Below are 19754 nucleotides of genomic sequence, written 5' to 3'. Positions count from 1 at the left end.
CCTCTCCTCCCTCTTAATGACCGCTTGAGTTGCTTGTGCTTACATACACATCCATATCCACTGCGGTATTGATGTATGACTTCACCTTTCGGTGCTGGAGTGCAAGGGGGGGGGGCTGGCAGGTATGGGCACAAAGACTTATGAAAGCCAGAGCTGATACGATGTGTCCCACTGTGGGTACCCTGAAACAGAGGGCTGTGCCTGCATTCCATCTGGGGCACGCTTCCTGTGTACATGACTGCATTTGTGTGTGTGTTTTATGTGTGTGTTCATAGGCTGAGTCATTGCAGCCAGCCATGAGGATAGTATCATGTCACATCAGCTTGGCAGGGGGGCAGTGGGTTTCAGTTGGAATCCCTCTCCCTCGCTGTTCTTGCTGCCGGAAAAAAAAAACTAAACTGCAGATACTTGGCTGCGAAAATGAGAATGAAAACGCAGTTGAGAACGACCGAGGAGGTAGAGGGAGCTCTTGCGTGTGGCTGTATGGGGTGTGAGAGATGGTGTGGGTTTTCCCTCACCGACTTCAGTGCGTTTCTGTCTTAAAAGGAGAGAGTTATTCCCTACACAATGACGTGACTGTGTCTCCTCGCCGAGGAGGAAGGGGCGGGGGGGGGGGGGGAGCGGAGACTGGATTATGCTGTGCTCCACTCTGCCACCCAGAGTCCATCCAGGTCCAAGGCTGTGTAGCGTCACTGTCAGACAGACCCCATGAACACCTCCCCCACCCTGCCGCCTTCCGAACTGCAGAGGCGTTGGATGATTTCTAAAGCACTGGCAAATCTGTCCATAAAGAAGCTGTGAAAGGTGGAGAGAGGATAATGAGATTAAAAAAAAAAGACCACAGAGCAATAGTAAACCTCTACTTCCTCTCCGCGGCTTTGTTCTTTGCCATGGTCGTTTTTTTGCTGTGTGTCTCCCATTCTCTCTCCCTCTTCTCCCTGACCTCGCCTTATGCTGCTTGTCCCCACCTCTCTGTCCTCTTGTTTCTATAACGGCAGTGGATGTGGCTGAAGGTGGCTTTAAATGGTCTCTCCCGGTCTCCTTGTAATTAGGAGCCATGTCTGCGGCACTCCCCTTCCTCTGTGCTGTGCTCCCAGGTTAATTTAGGAAGTGTACAGAGGAGGGAGAGAAATCCGGACGGGTGGGGTGATTGGGAGGGGGGGGGGGAATGTTTTTTTTCTCTCTCTCGCTCCTTTTCTTTTCCTTTTTTTGGCAGCATTTCCCTGGTGTAACGGACAGCTCTGCTAAAGGAACTGGGAGGAGCCAACGGAGGCAGTCACAGCTCAGATTTAGTCAGGAATGCTGCTGTACTGTACTTGTTTTTTTTCCACCCCCCTCTTGTCAGTCTTGACTGTGTCTGGCCACAGTACAGGGTCTGTGTGTGTTTGTACTGTTTGCTTGCTGTTCCTCTGAGAGCCTCTTTAAAGAGGAATGCTTGTAAGGCCGGAGCAAGGGGGTTATCTGTGTGTGTGTGCGCGTGTGTGTCTGAGTTAGTGTGAATTCCTTAGCAGTGACAGCAGGGTTCCCTAGCTGAAGAAGAAACGGACCGATTGGATGGGAAGACAGACAGAGAATCTTATTTATCAGCTCTAAACATACGGAGAAGTCTTTCAGATAATACAATGGGAAAGGTCTCTTATTTCAGTGTTTGTGGAAGACTGCCCGAAGTGTTCTGGTAAAAATTGGTTTCCATCGAAAAGACCACCTTGTGATACAGCTCAAATGCCTAACAAGAACATTTCAAACACCTTTCAATGTGACGGGGTGGCTGGAGCCAGTGGTCCAAACAGTAACCCTGGATGATGCACACACTCATGGGTCTTAACCCTCCTATTTATTAGGCCTGGAGCTGACAGCTGTTTTCTCTTCTGACCAGTCCTGATGGTAATTGTGCTCTACCCTTCACAAAGCCGAACAAGTAGCATGATGTACATCACTGTCGTTTACAAGAATTTATAGTTCTTTCAGCGATTACATGCTCAGCTCGGTTATATTGCAGCGAGCTAATTAGTTGTGCTCCTTTTGAGTCAACGGATATTGCAATGTTAAACGTTTTACCATTTGAGAAATCAAAACCCAGCTTAAATGTTGCCATAGCCTTTCTTTTCTGGGAATTATGAGAGTTCTCTGGATAAAGGCAGTGCAGTGAAGGTTGACAGCTTGCCCCTTTAATGAAATATCTTTCCTAGAGGGAGATGTGTGTGTGTGTGTGTGTGTGGGGGGGGGGGTTCAGAAGACATGCTCAGGCCAAAGGGTTGACACCTCCATGGGCATGTACAGGCAAATCTTTGTCTGATGGTGTGTTATTGCTTGCTGAGGGTGTTGTGCCACTATATATATATAAGATGTATTCCTGCTCTAGAGCCCCTCTCCCATCCATATTCTGAGCTGTGATCTGAGCCTTTGTTTGGCCCCAGAGTGCATGGGCAGGCGGAGGTGTGACCTCCAGCCTATTTTGTCTCGGCATCTGTCCCTCCCACTAATCCTGCTTATCAACAGAGCTCTCTGTATCAGGGGCACCCACACCGCCACATATGCTCCTGTCTGGACGCACATCGGACACAAATGCAATGGTTAATATGCTTGTCACTGCCCTGCATAAGATGTTCTCCAGTTTTAATCTATAGGTTTTGTTTTTGCAAATAAACTTCAAACTACCTCCTACATAGAATGCTTCCATTGCCCTAAACCAAATTTGGTTAATTATTGACGACTTCCATCTTTCAGTTTGTGTTGTCCATCCACATTGCAGGAGAAGGAGACATATGATAGGCAATGCATTTAAATGAACAAACTGTTTGGGGCTCCAGTTGTAATGTAGAAGGATTTTATATGCGCATATCCCAATACCATGAGTGTGTATGTCTCTCAAGTGTCCTGGATAGAATAGTTCTCCTCGGTGGGGTGCGGGTGGCTTCTGTGTGTTTATTGCGTTCCTCTCCTTCCTTTCATGGTGGGCTGTTTTTCCTCTGTTCTCTTGCTCCCCCCTGTGGGAGGACTCTAACAGTTCGACTTCCTGCACCCTTACAGACTGTGCAGAGGTCGCACTTGCGCAGTTCACAACAGCAGTTAAGACTTGACCTTAGAATGTCACATCTCCCTTTGATCAATCAGTACCTGAGCTAGCTAAAGTTGACTGCTTTTGTCAGAGGGAATTTCCTGTCAAATGATAATGTTGCCTGTGTTATCTTGGTTTTGATTTCACTAGTATGAAAGTATGAATCATGAAACAACGTGCACTGGAAATGCCCTGTTTTCAGTATGATTAGTAATTGCAGGTTTGTTCCACTGCTGCCTGACAAGGGTTTTGTTCTTAGTAAAAAAAGAAAAAGAAGACTGAAGCCCTAAAATTTTGATCATATATTCATGCTATTACTTATGTTGGTGCTCAATATTAAATGATTCTTTTTCCTCTCCCTCTCTCTGTCATCTTTTTTCCCTCTTGTGTTTTCAGGCCTTGTGGATGCACTTAGATGTCTGCAATGAGTGCTGTGGCTGGCATGCCTCAGTGTGTTGGACTCCTATGTTCTGGACTCAGTAGGACAAGAACTTATCAGCAGAGAACGTCATGAGCATAGTCATCCCAGTAGGGGTGGACACAGCAGACACCTCATACTTGGACATGGCTGCAGGCTCAGAGTGAGTAATAGAAACACACACATGCTTAGTTAGACTAGTCAAACCAAGACTTCCTCATTCTCACCTTCTACTTCCCCCCTCGCTCCTCTCTTCATTCATTCTTATTTTTAACTTTCACCCCCACGTCTTTAGAGACTGGCATCCACTCTATTTCTCCCAAAGGATTTATTCCAACTTAAACTCATTTCTATGTTATCCTGTCTCATTTCCCCCAATGTGCTTTCCTTTCACATGGCCTCTACTGTCATTCTAAGTCCTTAGATTTGTACTTTTCCACAAGTAGTTATCTAGATCACACTCTCTTGCATTGTAACGTCACTCCTTTCTGCCTCAGCATCTGACCCAACATGCTCTCTATTCTTTCATTCTTCTTTGACTTACCTTAAATGGAAATGAGGAGTCATTTCCATTTCTTTGCATTGCATTGATCTTCCTGCACCTATAGATGAGTTCTGTTAATGGGAAGAGAATTTGTGGTCATTTCATTGAGGCCAGGCCCTATAACACTGATGTCTGCTCTAATGTTCAGTTCCACTTTGACAGCTATTATACACTCCCATTCACACTCTCTCCCCCATAACTCATTGTGTAGGTATTCACAATATATGGCTATTAACTACACTTATCCACACAAATCTGGCAGTGAGACAAACATATTGATTTATTTATAGTTCCTCAGTTCAGAACCATCCCTGTGTGTAGTAAAATAGGAAACTTGTTGTCCTAATCTAATTGTCTGGTAAAGCATGTGTAGTTAATGGCACACATGTTTACTGCATTCTGGTGAATGAAGCCATAGCAACAACCCCCCCACAATTGGTTTCCAAAGTCTTGTCAAGGACTTTGCTGTAGCTTTTTCAAGAGAAATAAATGAAGCGAGAGGTTCTCCTATCACTAAATAGTAACAGAAATACGTCATCGGCTAATAACTGGGCTCGTGTGTCTTTAAAAGGCAGAGAGAAGAGCTGTTGCCGCGATAGCTTGTGTTGCCATGGTAACATTCCCTCACTCCCCGCCTTCCACCCCACGCTGTGCACGGTCTGTTTCCATGGACACAGAGTTGAGTGACAGGTGGCCCTCACATGGTTAAGGCGTCTTAAATGGTCCTGGTGCGCCCCCCCCCCTTACCCCCTCTTCTCCAGTGAGCTCTTTCAGGGCTGTCTGTATCCTGGACCTTGCTGCCACCTTCACTTTTCTCCTGCACTCACCTCTGTTCTCTATTTCTGCCCATGGTCTGAAGTCTGATTCCCTGCTCCAAGTTCATTTAAAAGTATTTATTTACCAAGCTATAAAATGGCCTCCAGCTGCTGTGCAGGTGCCATCCAGACCAAAGCAGAGCTAGACACACCACATACACAGGCACACACTTAACAGACTAGTGTGGAGGTTAGTATTGTTGATGTGCAAGCCTAGTGTAGAGAAACAATGCAGGCTATTGACCAGAAGAACAGCGTCATATTCTTTCCACATCCCCCCTAAAGCCTGTGGCACCCTGACCAGCTGTTGGCTAATGCTATGTGTATGAGATAGTTGGGAGTTGTGCGTCCTGCTCAAGTGGCACGCAGAGCCCAGCGTGCACGCGCACGCTGCCAGAACATGGAGTGTTGCCATGGCAACGATTTAAAGCCCTTTTGGGGAGAAGGCGTTGCCTCTGGCTGTGCAGCACTGCTCTTTTCCTTTCATTCCGTTTCTCTCTCCATCCTCACCACTTGCCCTGTACGCCGCTTCACTAAGTGTGTGTCTGTCCTGAGTGTGTGCGTATCTGAACCCTTGCCTTTCAAATGACATCCGCTCCTTACTGATTGCTCTCTCGAGCTGTCTCGGCTATGATTAGCACGTCTAGCTAGGTGTCAATTAAATCGAAACTCCATACAATTGCTTTGTCTATTCATTCCTACTTCTTTCTTTTCCTCCCTCTCATGCACTCTCTTTGTCTTTACCGTTGCTGTTGCAGCCCTGTAGCTGTTTGGGTTGGGGTTTGGTTATGACTTGCTTGTACCATCTGTAGCCACCCCCCTGTGTAAGGTGTCATGTATAAACCCTGATTCTCTAGTTCTTCCTCTCCACTTCTCAGAAGGGAAGGCAAAATAATGAAATAAATTCCTTCCAGTGGCATACACATGTAGTCAAAGCACACATACTCACTTGCAAACTTGTCATTCAAAAGGTTCTCTTATTCACTCAGTGGGACCAAGGTACAAGAATACAGTTAAATACAGTGGAGACGTTGTCCTGACCCAATTAAGAAATCTTAATTATTAAGGAATTTATTTCCCCCTTAATAACACAATGCATGCCCATACCAGATCTTCCATCCTTTTTAATACGAAGTATAAATGTTATTGTGTTGAATCATTTATGGCTGAAAGTGAAAGAGCTTTCAACATGTGCTGCTGTACATTTGAAAGATTTCCCAATTTCGTTTGAGGGCGTTCTCCGGTCTTGAACGTTTACAGAAGTTTGTGTGGCGGTTAGACTGATGTTCCCACACACGTACACATGCCTTCCCTTGGGCACGCCTCCAAACCTCATGCATGCACCCCATGTGAGTTTTCACTTTGCCAGTGAATACTTGAGCAGGAAGTATTGCACATCACTCTTGGCGCAGGCTACAAGAGCACAAGGGCTGATAGGATAGAGGCTGCGGCAGGTACTGTATCACCACTTTACCTATGGACAACACTTTCAGAGGGGCGAGAGTTTGGGAAGGAGGGAATAGGCTTGTGCTTTGAAAAAGTGTGGTTGTGTTTGTATTTGACAGGCAGACATATTACACCCTCATTAGAACAACGGTTCCATGGGATTATCCTTTGTATTCTTGGGGCTTAGCAGTGCTAACTTTGCTTTTCCCTAAAGTAAACGCTCTTCAAAATATCTGTTATTTTGTCATTCAGTGCCACAGAGAAAGTAAAGGAGAACAGTGTAAGCTTAACTGAAATGCTCCAGAGCCTGTTCACAGTCCCTACAGTCTTTTTTGTTCTCATCGCAGTCAGTGTACCTGAAAGGCTGTCCTCCTGTGTGCTCAGTGAGCTTTTTCTGTTCAAGTAGTTGGCCTTATCCACTAAAGATTGCTGGCAGAGCCTTTCAGCCGCCATGGAGGTTTGAGTTGGTGAGTTAGTTGCTGAGGTATGAGTGAGAGGGGTGTGCAAGCAAGCAAGTCTAACAGTCAAATGCACCCTGAGGGGTTTTCTATCTCTGTGACCTTGAAGCAGTAGTCTGGGCAGGACTCACTGAGAATGGATGGATTTGGTGATATTTTCAAATTACTGAACCATGGACTTGTATGTGTGTACCTAACCAGCACATGGATAACCAACAAGGCTCATCTTGGTATTCGGTTATTTCCTCTGTTTCCCTGCCAAATGCTTCGGCTTGATTCGTGGCCCCCAATCTCTCCTCAGTTCCTCTCTCTCCTTGCTACTTTACTCTTTAATCCATTGATATCTTGTCTGCTGTCATCTCTTTTTGTAAGTCCCACTTCATCTTCCTTTAGAGCTAGCTGCCCCTGCCACTAAAGACTAGATTAATCATGTCACAATAAGGCTGACTTGTTCTCAAACAGCCAAACTGGCTCTCTGCCTTCTGAGGAAAGTGGATTTACCGGTTTGGTATGCTCTTAGTAATGAATGCATTTTTATGAGAGGGGGAGAGAGAGTTAGGCTTCTTCATTCTGCTTTTTGCCTGGCTTTAAGGCTTGTGCTTTCCAGCTAAAGTGATATGACAGCACACAGGGCATAGTTTTATGTGTGAAGGCCTTTGACTGCCTCTGGCCCCAAACAGTCTGACTGTCGTAGCCCTGGCACGCATACACAGTCATGCTCATGCCACTGTCACTCTGTGTCACCAACGCTGGCCTGCTCCCCTCCTAAGCAGTCTCACACAGCTGCTCTTCTCACACAATTGGAAGAGAATAATAGGTGTCCTCAGTTTTGCTGTGATGGGTTTTTAGTGTATGATTTTAGTTCTCTCTGTAACTCTGTTCCTCCATGTGTGTTGCTGCCCACAGACCAGAATCAGTGGAGGCTAGCCCCGTGGTGGTGGAAAAGTCAAACTACCCTCACCAGATCTACAGCAGTAGCTCCCACCATTCCCACAGCTACATCGGCCTGCCTTACGCTGTAAGTACACACAAAAACACACTCAGCCTCCACTCACATTCTTATATTTGACCTACATACATACCATGGGCGCATCCTCCCTTGCATATTATCAGATGAGCGAGCAAGTGGCTAGCTCTCATCCAGACTGAAATGGAACACTGGTCCTCTCAGTCCATGCAGAACATAGTCTCCTTCCTCTCTGCTGTGTTTAAATGCTACCTTTGTGTACAGTCAATTGTCCAGATTGCCTAAAGCACTAATTGATCACCTCATTAGCCATTGAGCTTAGCTAACTTTGAAAATTTTAAATTGTGTGTATGTGTGTCTATGGGGGTTCTCTTAACTATAATAGTTCATTTTGAGTCACTTGGTAGTGACAGTTCATAGAAGCACATGTTGAACTCAACATATATTACCAAACTGTTTAGACTGCTTTGTGATTCAACTGTGAGAGAACCTTGTTTATTTACAGTAGGGGATCCTTAACATCATCTATGTTCTCTCCTTTCTCCATCAGGACCATAACTATGGGGCACGGCCCCCACCTACTCCGCCAGCCTCCCCTCCCCCTTCTATGCTGATCCGGCAGGGTGAGGGGGGGCTGTTTGTGCCAGGGGCCCAGGACGAGGCATCCAGGGGCACCACGCTCAGCACCTCGGAGGACAGCAGCTACGGGGCTGACATCACCCGCTGTATCTGCGGATTCACCCATGACGATGGCTACATGATCTGCTGTGACAAGTGCAGGTAAGATTTCAGCACTGGTCATAAGCCACACCTTCTGCTGTATCAGGCTTTTGGGGAGGTTGGATGGGTTGAGTTTTGAAAAACCATGTGCAGGTATGTCTGTGAATGTTCTCATTCATCCAGGTCATGGTTATCCAAAGGAGTTGAATCAAGTGCAACTGGACTTGGTATATATCCGTGAAGATGTTTCGCCTCTCATCCAAGAGGCTTCCTCAGTTCGTGCCTTTCTGACTAGACCAAGCTAGTCTGACTGGCTGGAGATGAGACTCAGAATTTATCCTCTGTGGAGTCATTGTCAGAGCTAAAGGCGAAACGTCTTCACAGACATATACCAAGTCCACGTGCAGGTACTTTTGTGTTTGGGTTGGGCTATTTCTGAAGGAACCTATTATTTACAGAGAATGATTATTAAAAGCCCTTCTGCTTTGCTTTGTGTTCTGTTGTTCAGTGCATGGCAGCATATAGACTGCATGGGCATCGACAGGCAGAACATCCCTGAGACTTACCTGTGTGAGCGCTGCCAACCACGACACCTGGACAGGGAGAGGGCCATTTTGCTGCAGACCAGGAAACGAGAAAGTCTGTCTGGTAAGTGGAGCATGTAGATGGATGTCAAGGCTCTGGTGCCTTGAAACTCAGGGAGCATGACTTTGCATGTACTCCTGTTCTACTTTGAAAAAAATTACAACAAAAAAGCCGAGATTACGAAAAAGCAAAGATGAGGTTCCTATTGGCAAATATTCCCTTTCCTGAAGTGCCGCATGCTACCCACTTTTAAAATCAATGACCAAGTGAAAGTATCTAGGCGGTGTTTCTGTTACAGAGCATAGATTTCTCAGTTCTGCTTTCGTTGCCTTCCTTACTGCAGTAAATGGTATTCTTATTGGTGAGCAGTGCAGTCAATGGCTTTATCAGGGCCCAGCCTCTACATCCTGCAGGCCAAGTCAGGTCTTGTTCAGTTCCAACCTGAGACACAGTGACACCTGCAGGACCACTGACAAATTGCAGCTTCAAAAATATGAGCATTCGGAAGACTAAACGTAGGTGGGGAATATTGGATTTTTGTCCCTTACATCTGGATCACCCCTTTTATTTTGTACCAGTGCACCAACATGACCAACATTATTTTGATAGCAAAGCCGATAACTCAATAAGACATTGATTTCATCTCATCTTCACTTCTCACAACTTACTAAACTTTGACTTTGTTTAAAGATTTGTTATCAACCTGTCTCTTAAGTTGAATGGAAGACAGTTACCGTTTGAATTGTTAAGTGTCCCTTAATGACAACTGAATACATTATTTGTTTGTTATTTATCCAGATGGGGACACAAGTGCTACAGAGAGTGGAGATGAGGTGCCACTGGAGCTCTATTCAGCCTTTCAGCACACGCCCACCACCATCACCCTGACCACCGGGCGCCTTGGCAACAAGCAGACTGACAAAAAGCGCAAGAGGAGTGGAGAAAAGGAGCCTCCTGCAGCCTCTGCCCGAGCCAAAAAGGTCTATTTTGAGTCTTAATGGCCTTTGATTTAACCAAGCCAAGCAAATTATCCATTATATGCACTGTAATATTGAGTTGGGCACTGGCAAAAACCTAATTTCTTTTAATTTTCTGGTAGGCATTCCGTGAAGGGTCAAGGAAATCTTCCAGAGTCAAGGTAATGTCACTAATGACTAACATGAAATCCTCGTTTATTAAAGTTTCCCAACTGACTGCCATCAAAACTGTAGGCATACCTAACTAACCTGTCTTTTCAACTCCTTCCCCAGGGTGCTGCTCCAGAGCAGGAACCAACAGACCATCCATCTCTGTGGGAGAACAAGATCAAGACGTGGATGGAGCGTTATGAGGAGGCCAGCAGCAATCAGTATAGTGAGGACGTTCAGATCCTTCTGCGCGTCAAAGAGCAAGGCGATGGCAAGAGCCTAGCTTACAACACGCACCCAGCCTCTTTCAAACCACCGGTGGAGGTAAAACTCACACAGATACAGTTGATGGGTATAATTAAATGCACCCAGCCAAAAAATGACCAAGAAGCACACCCTGACACATGCGCTCAAGCACACCTTTCAACACAAACATTCACTTACTCAGACACTTAACGAGACTATAGCTTGTTTTCTTGTATGAGTTCACATCATTTGGTCATTGTCTCTCCAGTGTGTTCACTCATTTCCTGCTGTGTCACCTCCAGAGTCAGGTCCAGAAAAACAAAAGGATCCTGAAGGCAGTGCGGGATCTAGCCCCAGACTCGCTAATCATTGAGTACAGGGGCAAGTTCATGCTCCGACAGCAGTTTGAGGCGAACGGATACTTCTTCAAGAGGTCAGGAGTCATCAGCAGTATTTCCCTATGGATTTTTACTTCAATGATATAATTAGGGGGTTCAGGTGTTTATTCTTTTAACCATTTGCCATGTGTTTTCGCCTTTGTTTTTGTGTCTTAGGCCCTACCCATTTGTGTTGTTTTACTCTAAGTTTGATGGGCTGGAGATGTGTGTTGACGCTCGCAGCTTTGGCAATGAGGCCCGCTTCATCCGGCGCTCATGCACCCCGAATGCTGAGGTAAGGAGTTGGCTCAGGGAATTCAGTTCATTGATGTTGTCGACTGTTTCTGCCAATTAGAAATTCAAAGTTTATCATTCTGCCCACATCCTCTGTTTTCACAAACCATTATTGTTTTTCATGTTTCACTCAGGTGCGGCATGTCATTGAGGATGGTATGCTGCACTTGTACATCTACTCACTGAGGCCAATCACCAAAGGCACAGAGATTACCATTGGCTTTGATTTCGACTATGGCAGCTGGTAATTGGAAGGAGTGTACTTGCAGGCAACACAAAAAAAACATATTGTCACAACAATAAAAATATCACCAAAGATTATTTGGCACAATTTTCTCATTTCTGCCTTTGCTTCTGCTTTGTCCTTTTGTCCTCCTATTTTAGTAAATATAAGGTGGATTGTGCCTGTGTGAAGGGGAACCAAGAATGTCCTGTACTAAAACATAACCTGGAACCCATAGAGAACCTAGGCTCAGGAAGCCGGCGACGAGGGAGCCGCAAGGACAAGGACACGGCCCGAGATGACCAGGGCCAGAACCAAAACGTGGGCTTAGATGGTGAGGGAAAGGGCAAGGGAATGGGTGACAGCAAGCAGAGGAAACTCTCCCCGCTCCGCCTCTCTATCTCAAACAACCAGGTACAGCCACATCTTCCTCATGTATACAAATCACAATAAACAAACAGTTTCATCCCTATTTTCTGCTATACAACCCATGTACCTGAGCAGATTTTGTGTCTTGTACCATACCATATTTTTGCCTATATTTAGGTTTGCTGAAGGTATACAGTATCACGCATGTCTTTTTTTTTTTTTTCAATCTCAGTGTTGTCTTTTCTCTGCATGCATTTTTCCATTGTTAGACATCCTTTGTCACTGTTTTCTTTTCAGTTCCCACCTGTCCCTGGCCAATAGCCCTGTGTATCCACTATCAGTCACTTAACACTCACTACTTTGGTTATTGCTCCAAATTTACTGGCGTTTAGCTTTTCAGTGCAATACATTCGTATGGCATGCATATGGCGAAAGCAAGTTGCACTGTATTCGTATGCCACCGTTGAGTATATTTCAAGTGCACAGAGAAGGGCCTTTCTGTGGAGCGGGTGAGACTTCAGTATCCACTTCCATTCTCTAGCATACCGACTTGAATTCACCAGTGCCAGACCAAATCTTTTTACGTTAAACTTTTATTAATTTTTTTATATAGATATTTTGAGATCAAATGTGGGATTTAACTTTTTGAAACTCTAGCCCAGTTGAGCTATCCTCTGCTGACACCAAGAGGCTAGAATCAGAGAAATGTTGCTTCACTGAAACTTAAAATGACCAAACCTTTGCTGCTCCCGTTTGGCCTTGAAGAAACCATGCCAGTGTATCATAGATGGCGTTGGCCTATGGTAGAAGCTTAAGCAGAAGTATGAAGGAGGGCATGATTTAGTTAGACTGACAATTGTATTTTATGGAGACAGGGCAGATTGGTGGCTACGGTGACAAAATGTGTGGGACATCTTAACAGAGAGGATTAAGTGAATTCTGTTACTGTCACATGCACACTCACACTGCAGGGCATATCGCATGTCGGCTGTACACATGGTTAATAATGCTGTGAGAGGGAGCGGTCTTGGATAGCTCTGGACATCCTAAAATGGGAACAGTTACCTAAGAACTGTAGGAAAAGTCCCCTACACACTCTTGATATAGTGTGAGACCCTGATTTATCACATGTGATGAAAGACCAGCTCTAAGATGTGTTAATGTGCACTGACCGACCACAAGATCACCCACTAGTCCCCAGCAAAGTTACTCTCCCCTGTCCTTCAGACCCCCCCCCCCAACTCTCCCTCTCTCCCCCACCTCCTCCACTCTTACCTATTTCCTCTAGTCTGTAGCCAGACTGATTGAGCAGCCATGATAAAGCGCCACCCCCCCTCTCCCCTCCTCTTACAGGATCCTGAGTTATTTGAGGATCTAGAAGACAAAACGTCCGTTAGCAATGAAGTAGAGATGGAGTCAGAGGAGCAGATTGCAGAGAGGAGGAGGAAGATGGTAAGTTTGCCAAGCTAGGGGCTCCGGCTTTCTTTGCAATGCAGCCACCCAGCTGGAATACCCTAAATAAAACTGAAGCTCTGCCCCTGTCGCTCCTGGTGGGGACTTGCCAGTTGTCTGCTATGGGGCTGTGGTTTGGACAGGGGGCAACTGTCCTCTTTCTCTTTCTCTGTCACCCTCCTATAAAACTTCCCTCTGCTCCATCACTCACCTTTTGCTAGCGCTCCCTCTGCTGACAATGCCCCTGTTGTTTGGCTCAGTCTCACTAATGGGTTTTTTCTTTTCCCCCGCAGTCCCTTTCTCCCTCTCCCTCTCATGGAGGCAATTTATTCCTCTCTTCAGGCCCTCACAGTATTGAGGCCTTGTGTTTGTCTGTGGTCATTTGTTAGCTGTTTTTCTCCCAATTATTTGCCTTCTTTTCTCCCTCCCAAAGATCCTGTGCTACAGGCCCTGTTGCTAGCACCATCTCATCAGTGGGAACGCAATCATCAGTGGGAACACAATCAGTGCACTGGGCCATGTATAGTCAGGCCTGTCCCCAATGTGCATTTTATTCTGAATAAAGCTCTCACCTTCAATACAGCCGGGAGTTTGAAATGGCCAATTACTGGTCCATCCTCCCTTCATTCTACTCTCTGTCCCCTGCCAAAGAGCCCTGTGTCCCTGAGAAATGGGGTCATGCACACACACTCGCTGGTGGGGGACACATTCCCTCACGCACACACACACACACACATATACACACACACTCTCTCTGGAAATTACCCTGCAGTCAGCTCCATTTCACACGATTGAGCCAAGGTGTAAAGTGCTGACTCATCTTTGGCCAACATACAGTTCCGCTCATAAGATGGAATGGATGGAGGGACAGGGCGGGGGCGCTGCAGAGGCACAGCCATGTTGCCAGGGCCATAGTAACTTTGGGAGATCCAATAGGCTGCTTCCTATGAAATGAGAAAGAGAAGAGAGAAACTCTTGCGTTTGAAGCAAAATTTTAGCATTCACACATTGACAGTCACATATTAACATGTCTTGATGGTCCGAATCACACCCATGAAACAACAAGGACAAGGTGCAGGGGAGGCAATGTGGTGATGGTGTGTGTCGGGCATGATGTCTTACCTACTTATACAATAGGGATGCTGCTGTGGTGTGTATTGTCTCCCTAACAGAATGTATTCTTTGCACGTTCTCTGTCTTACACTTTCGTGGTTCACTTGTGGCACAGTGGGCTTTGCCAATTGCTCCTTGGTTAGTGATTTGTCTTAAATTTTAATCAGAGAACTATTAGCTTTAATGAATAAGTTTGACATGTGTAGAGATGGAGGGTTGACCATAGGGATGGTTGTGTTGAAACCCCTCAGAGTGATATTGCAGGGGCAAAAGGCAAAGTCCTTATGGCCATCATTTCCCCATCTGAGAAAATACCCCTTTCCCTTATATGGACAGAATTAGGAATATTTTCAGTATTTAATAATGAGAAAAGTCTTGATGTGTTAGATTTTTGAGTCCCATAGTGCATACCAAAGTTATCACCGTGGAAGCCGGGTTTGTCACACAGACATATTATGATCAAGCATTGCCCAACTCCCAAGGTACCTGACACAGGCATATCTTTCAATCCCAGAAGGCAACCCCAGTTCAGTCCAGTTCTTGTGTATACATGCTCTGGGGGGGACTTAAAGTCTTCTAAATTGGGCTGTCTCTTCGTTGAACCATTCAGGCCAGCCCAGTGGAGCAGTCCCATCTGCCTGTTGGGGGGACCTCCAGCTGGAAGGGATTGAGACACAAGGAGGTAAATTTGATCCACACGTAGCCAACAGCACTCCTTTTACCTACCTCCCTGCCTTTGTGCCTCCCCCCCACCTCCTAGGCCCCTCACTGACTCACAGACATGCTACTTACCACATCTTCAGCCCAACCAACACAGCAATTTGCGTGTTGTGATACAAATCTCATCTATTTCAAGGGAGATATTCTGATTCCTGATGGTGCTCTTATTTTGTGGAGGTAGCTATGGCCTGCTTGGAAGGAACTGAGGAATATGGTCTTTGTAGCACGCACACACACATAAAGACACACACAAACACAGGCAGGCCACACACTGCATCCTCTAGGTTTGCAGGGGTATGTATCCCATTAACTCAAAAAAAAAAAACAAAAAAACAAAAACAAAACTCCTAACAGCTATTTTTCCTTGTAATTTGGCCCACTGTCTTTTTTTTAAATTTTATGCTACTTCTGAAATTGCAGTTCTTTTTCCACTTGTCTTATGTTATTTTTTCTTTCTGTTTTTTTGTTTTGTTTTGTTTGTGGGTTTTTTTGTGTGTTTTTTTTGTTTTTTGTTGTTTTTGTTTTTTGTTGTTTTTGCTTTTTTTTTGTTTTTGTTTTTGTTTTGTTTTTTTTCATTCTGCAAGCTTGGACTGCTTTTTTGCCTTAATTGTATAACATATTTCCTTGTTGATTAGTTACGTCCTTGCCCCTTTGGCTTGTTTGGGATAGTATTGCTTTATGGGCTAATGCTTCTGCCCTCTCTTTCGCTCCACTCTCCTCTTCCTCCTCCCTAACCCTGCAGACACGAGAGGAGAGGAAAATGGAGGCCATCCTGCAAGCCTTTGCCCGTATGGAGAAGAGGGAAAAGCGCAGGGAGCAGGCCCTAGAGAGGATTGGCAGCAACAAATCGGAGGTCGGGGGCCGCAGTGATATCAAGGAGGAACCTCCGGCCACGCCTGAGACAGTCGATTCCCCTGCTGTCATGCAGGTGAGGTGTTGGGGGTTGACAAAAGCAATTTAGAAACAAACGATATCCTACCGTTTTGTGTGTTTTTGCAGAAATATCCAAAGGAGTTGAATCAAGTGCAACTGGACTTGGTATTTATCCGTGAAGACGTTTCGCCTTGCTTCAACTGCTTTGGAAACCATGACCTGGATGAATGAGAACATTCACAGACTTTTGCAGAAATAGTTTTGCAGGGCAACTACCAGTCCAACAATACTGTTTTGCAATCTGATTAATATGCACATAACATTTTGATACGTGCTTAACAAAAACCTTAGTATAACACTGTCTCTTCTCTTACAGCCACTGATAGAGGTAAAAGAGGAGCCAGGACTGAAGCCAGCCAAGGTCAAAGGTTCAAGGAACAGGAAGAGTTTCTCCAGGAACCGCACGCACATCGGCCAACAGCGGCGGCGAGCACGTACCATCAGCACCTGCTCTGACTTGCCCCCTGGCTCTCCAGCAGAGTCTGTGGAGCCTGTGGTCAATGAGGTCCCTGAAGGAGAAACACCAAGTGTTCCTGAGCCCGAGGCCGTCCCCACCGAAGTCCCTGAAGCCAGCCCTCCACACAGCAGCTCACCGGCCCCAGACAGAACTCGCACAGGCCATAAGAACTTCAAAACTAAAAAGGCACATGGCATTTTCTATTTTCATAACTACAGCTTATATGAATCTCACAACAGCTAGGCGTTTTAATGATTAAATGACATGTTGTTAGGTTCAAAACTTAACTAAAGTATCTCCCGTCATCTCTGTCTCACTGCAGCAGCACTTTGTGAGTGAGTGGGTGGGCGAAAAGCAGCAGGAGCGCGGGGTGGTGAGAACCCCAGAGCCGGCCCCTGAGAGGCCGCTCAGAATCAGCAGTGACCCGGAGGTCCTTGCGACCCAGCTCAACGCATTACCGGGCATGGCCTGCTCACCACAGGTCTACAGCACACCCAAACACTATGTCCGTTTCTCCTCACCGTTCCTTGCCAGCCGTAGTCCCACCACCCCTGGAGTGCCGACCGGCCGACGGCGCTCTCGAGAATTACCGGAGACACCGCCAACCACTGGCTCCTGCAAAAAGGTGTGCTGTCCTGCTACATTAAAATTCACTGTCACAGGGATCATTTGTTAATAGCTGGGATACATAAAAAGGGTTAAATTGCATTGAAAATATTGCTTGTTTACAAAGTGATAGGTGTACTGTGACCAAGTTGCTGTGAAGAATGGCTTTGGAATTTCTCAAGTGTTCAAATCATTCAGTGACTAACCCTTCCTGTCCTTTCTCCCTCCTCCAGCGTTGGTTAAAGCAGGCTCTAGAGGAGGAGGGCTCCACCAGCCCAGCCAGACGTCCCAGCCTGCTCATGCCCAGTGAAGGCCCTCTTAGCCCCTCCATCAATGGAGACTCAGACAGCCCTCTGCCCTACAACGGCAGCTGCTCACTGCCAGGTAAAAAAAAGTTAAAAAGCATGTCTTTGAGAGCCCAGTGAAGGCCTTCTTAGCCCTCCATCAATGGAGACTCAAGGCAGCTCTCTGCCCTACAACGGCAGCTGCTCTCTGCCAGGTTAAAAAAAGTGGAAAAAGTTTGTCTTTGAGAGAACGTGTCTTTTCTTTGCATGAACCCTTTGGACATGTGTTGACTTTTAGAGCTAAATATTCTGCCTCACTTTGAGAGGAAGTAACCTAGGAGAACTTGGAGCGGTACAAAATTGAAACGGACCGTTTTCCTTTTCTACAGAGTTGCCCACACCTCTTAAAAAGCGCCGACTAAGTCCATTGGATGCCTGTATGTCCGAAAGCTCAACGCCCTACGGCTCTCCTTGTGCTACGCCCACTAGGGCCGACCAGTTGGAGACACCCGCAACGCCCCTCTTACTTGCCACCCCACCACGTCCCCGTACTGAGGAACCCAGCACGGAGCCCAGTACACCAACACAGGCACTTAGTGTCCCACAGGAGGTAAGACTGCCCAGACTGAAAATAAAAAGAGCTCACAGCCTCACACTCGCGTACAGGAGGAAAAGAAAGATGTGAATTAATATGTATGCCTTTGTTCACAGAGTGAATCTTCAGTGGACAGCTCCCCAGAAGGGATTCGCAGACCCAGCACTCAAGACGTGAGTAGAGTAGACGATACTCACTATGCCTTTCGATTGCATTAACGAAATTCATTTCATTCCAGAAGTTGTGCGGTCAACTTAACTTTTATCCCTGGTAGTAGCTCAGGAGATAGAGCAGGTCATCTGGTAACTGAAGGCTTGCTGGTTTGATCGTTGGCTGCTCCTGGCAAAAATGTTGAGGTGTCCCCAAGCAAGACACCTAACCCCTATCTAGTCCTGATGAGCTGATTGTTAGCTTGCATGATTCACCCCGCTGTGTGTGTGTGGCTGGGTGTGCATGTGTGTGCATACATGGGTGAATTTGAGGCAATAATTGTAAAGTGCTTTTGAGTGGCTGTTGCAGCTAGAAAAGCGCTATATACATTTTTACTATCTCCTCCCTCTCTCCCATCTAAGGTTGAACGTCCCCCATCGCTACTCTCGTCCCCGTGTATAAGGGCTCCCAGCTCAGATGGACTATCAACAGAGGCCAAGGGATCAGTCCCCCTGAGTCCTCAGCCCCCCACTGCTGAGCCCATAGACTGTGGTGTAGAGGACAGGGCTGATGGTGGGATTGTGGAGGGCAACCATGAGGTCTCTTCCACAGAAGCAGCCTCTTCCGCTTCTCTAAAGGACTCTTTCCCCGGCTGGATAAAAAGCCCAGATAGAGGCCCTGCTGGAGCAGCTGGCCTGAACTTCTCACCAGTCAACTCCAACCTGAGGGACCTCACCCCCTCACACACCCTTGAGCCCTTGGCAGCTCCTTTCAGGCCAGAGGCAGCAGCCGGAACTCCTGCAGTGGCCTCAGCTGGGACTGGGTCTGTGGTTGGCGCTGGTTCAGCACCCTTCAGTGAGGGCCAGAACCAGTTATTCTACCCATGTTCTGAGGAGCAGACTTCCTTGGGCTTCTCTCGCTCACTGAGTGGAGACTGCAGTGTAGAGGGAGGGGGGTCGGCACAGAACCCCCCACAGAAGAAAAAGGTAAGCTGCTGTTGTGGTAATGCAACCCTACAACTAGATGACTGATTTTTTTTCTCTTCCACCCCTCCTCCTTGGAGGAATGTGAATATGAGAACTTAGCAGTGAGTTTTCATTTAGTTTGGTCAGAACTCGGCTCCCGCTAATGGGTCATGCCGATCATAGCTCCATGTCAGAAAGAAAGGAAATCATTGTATTCAAAATCATGTGCCTGTGCATCTTTAGTAGGCTGTACTAATGCTGCCCTCTAGTGGTTCTATAGGGAACTTGTCTGCCCTTGAATGACGTCATGGTATTCCTCCTAGGTGTCCCTGCTTGAGTACAGGAAGCGTCAGCGGGAGGCTCGCCGCAGCGGCTCCAAAACAGAGTGCAGCTCTCCCATCTCCACAGTGCCACCTTTGACCGTGGATGCTTTCCCTGTTGCCATAGAGACCACCAGTGAACCTCCCCTAGCCCTAGTTCCAGCAGCTCCCACCCCAAATGGTGGCGCTCCAAAGGATGCCCAAACCAACGAGGATTCGGACAACCCTGTGGAGAAAGGGGAGAAGGAGGGCGGTGAAGGACAGTGGTACGCACTCTTGTCAACTAATGTCCAAACCACACTGTCAATACCTCTGTCAGTTCAGGAATTTAAAGTGGCATCTTTAATTTGTCTCCTCCCCTCATCAATATCTCCACTTCATCACTGATTCGTAATTAGTAGTTTTAGAGCACACCTTCTACCTGTGTTGCGCTAATTATTCATTGTGTTGATATAGTAAGTGTTCCTAATGCTGTGTACACGCTATGCATAGGCAGGAATATTTGATATTTC

At 46.4% G+C, this 19754-nt stretch overlaps 1 protein-coding gene across 2 annotated transcripts in view; it reads left to right on the top strand.

Annotated features, from left to right (window-relative positions):
- Nucleotides 1-19754, top strand: part of kmt2e (lysine (K)-specific methyltransferase 2E) — a 31100-nt gene that overhangs the window by 6896 nt on the left and 4450 nt on the right. For both annotated transcript variants that reach the window (XR_008810011.1, XM_056276477.1), the window contains exons 2-21: nucleotides 3455-3639; nucleotides 7646-7757; nucleotides 8257-8486; nucleotides 8935-9074; nucleotides 9810-9991; nucleotides 10111-10149; nucleotides 10262-10462; nucleotides 10687-10817; nucleotides 10939-11056; nucleotides 11190-11299; nucleotides 11440-11692; nucleotides 13001-13099; nucleotides 15675-15860; nucleotides 16182-16508; nucleotides 16645-16947; nucleotides 17162-17312; nucleotides 17602-17822; nucleotides 17924-17980; nucleotides 18380-18943; nucleotides 19246-19508. Coding sequence is in view for 1 of the 2 variants with exons in the window: in XM_056276477.1 (XP_056132452.1) it covers nucleotides 3569-3639; nucleotides 7646-7757; nucleotides 8257-8486; nucleotides 8935-9074; nucleotides 9810-9991; nucleotides 10111-10149; nucleotides 10262-10462; nucleotides 10687-10817; nucleotides 10939-11056; nucleotides 11190-11299; nucleotides 11440-11692; nucleotides 13001-13099; nucleotides 15675-15860; nucleotides 16182-16508; nucleotides 16645-16947; nucleotides 17162-17312; nucleotides 17602-17822; nucleotides 17924-17980; nucleotides 18380-18943; nucleotides 19246-19508 (3758 nt within the window). In the remaining variant the exon portion in view is untranslated. The remainder of the gene's footprint in view (nucleotides 1-3454; nucleotides 3640-7645; nucleotides 7758-8256; nucleotides 8487-8934; nucleotides 9075-9809; nucleotides 9992-10110; nucleotides 10150-10261; nucleotides 10463-10686; nucleotides 10818-10938; nucleotides 11057-11189; nucleotides 11300-11439; nucleotides 11693-13000; nucleotides 13100-15674; nucleotides 15861-16181; nucleotides 16509-16644; nucleotides 16948-17161; nucleotides 17313-17601; nucleotides 17823-17923; nucleotides 17981-18379; nucleotides 18944-19245; nucleotides 19509-19754) is intronic.

The sequence above is a fragment of the Lampris incognitus genome, chromosome 3, assembly GCF_029633865.1.
Source record: "Lampris incognitus isolate fLamInc1 chromosome 3, fLamInc1.hap2, whole genome shotgun sequence".
NCBI lineage: Eukaryota > Metazoa > Chordata > Actinopteri > Lampriformes > Lampridae > Lampris > Lampris incognitus.
The sequence above is the reverse complement of the archived record's forward strand: the minus strand, read 5'-3'. Positions and strand labels throughout refer to the sequence as shown.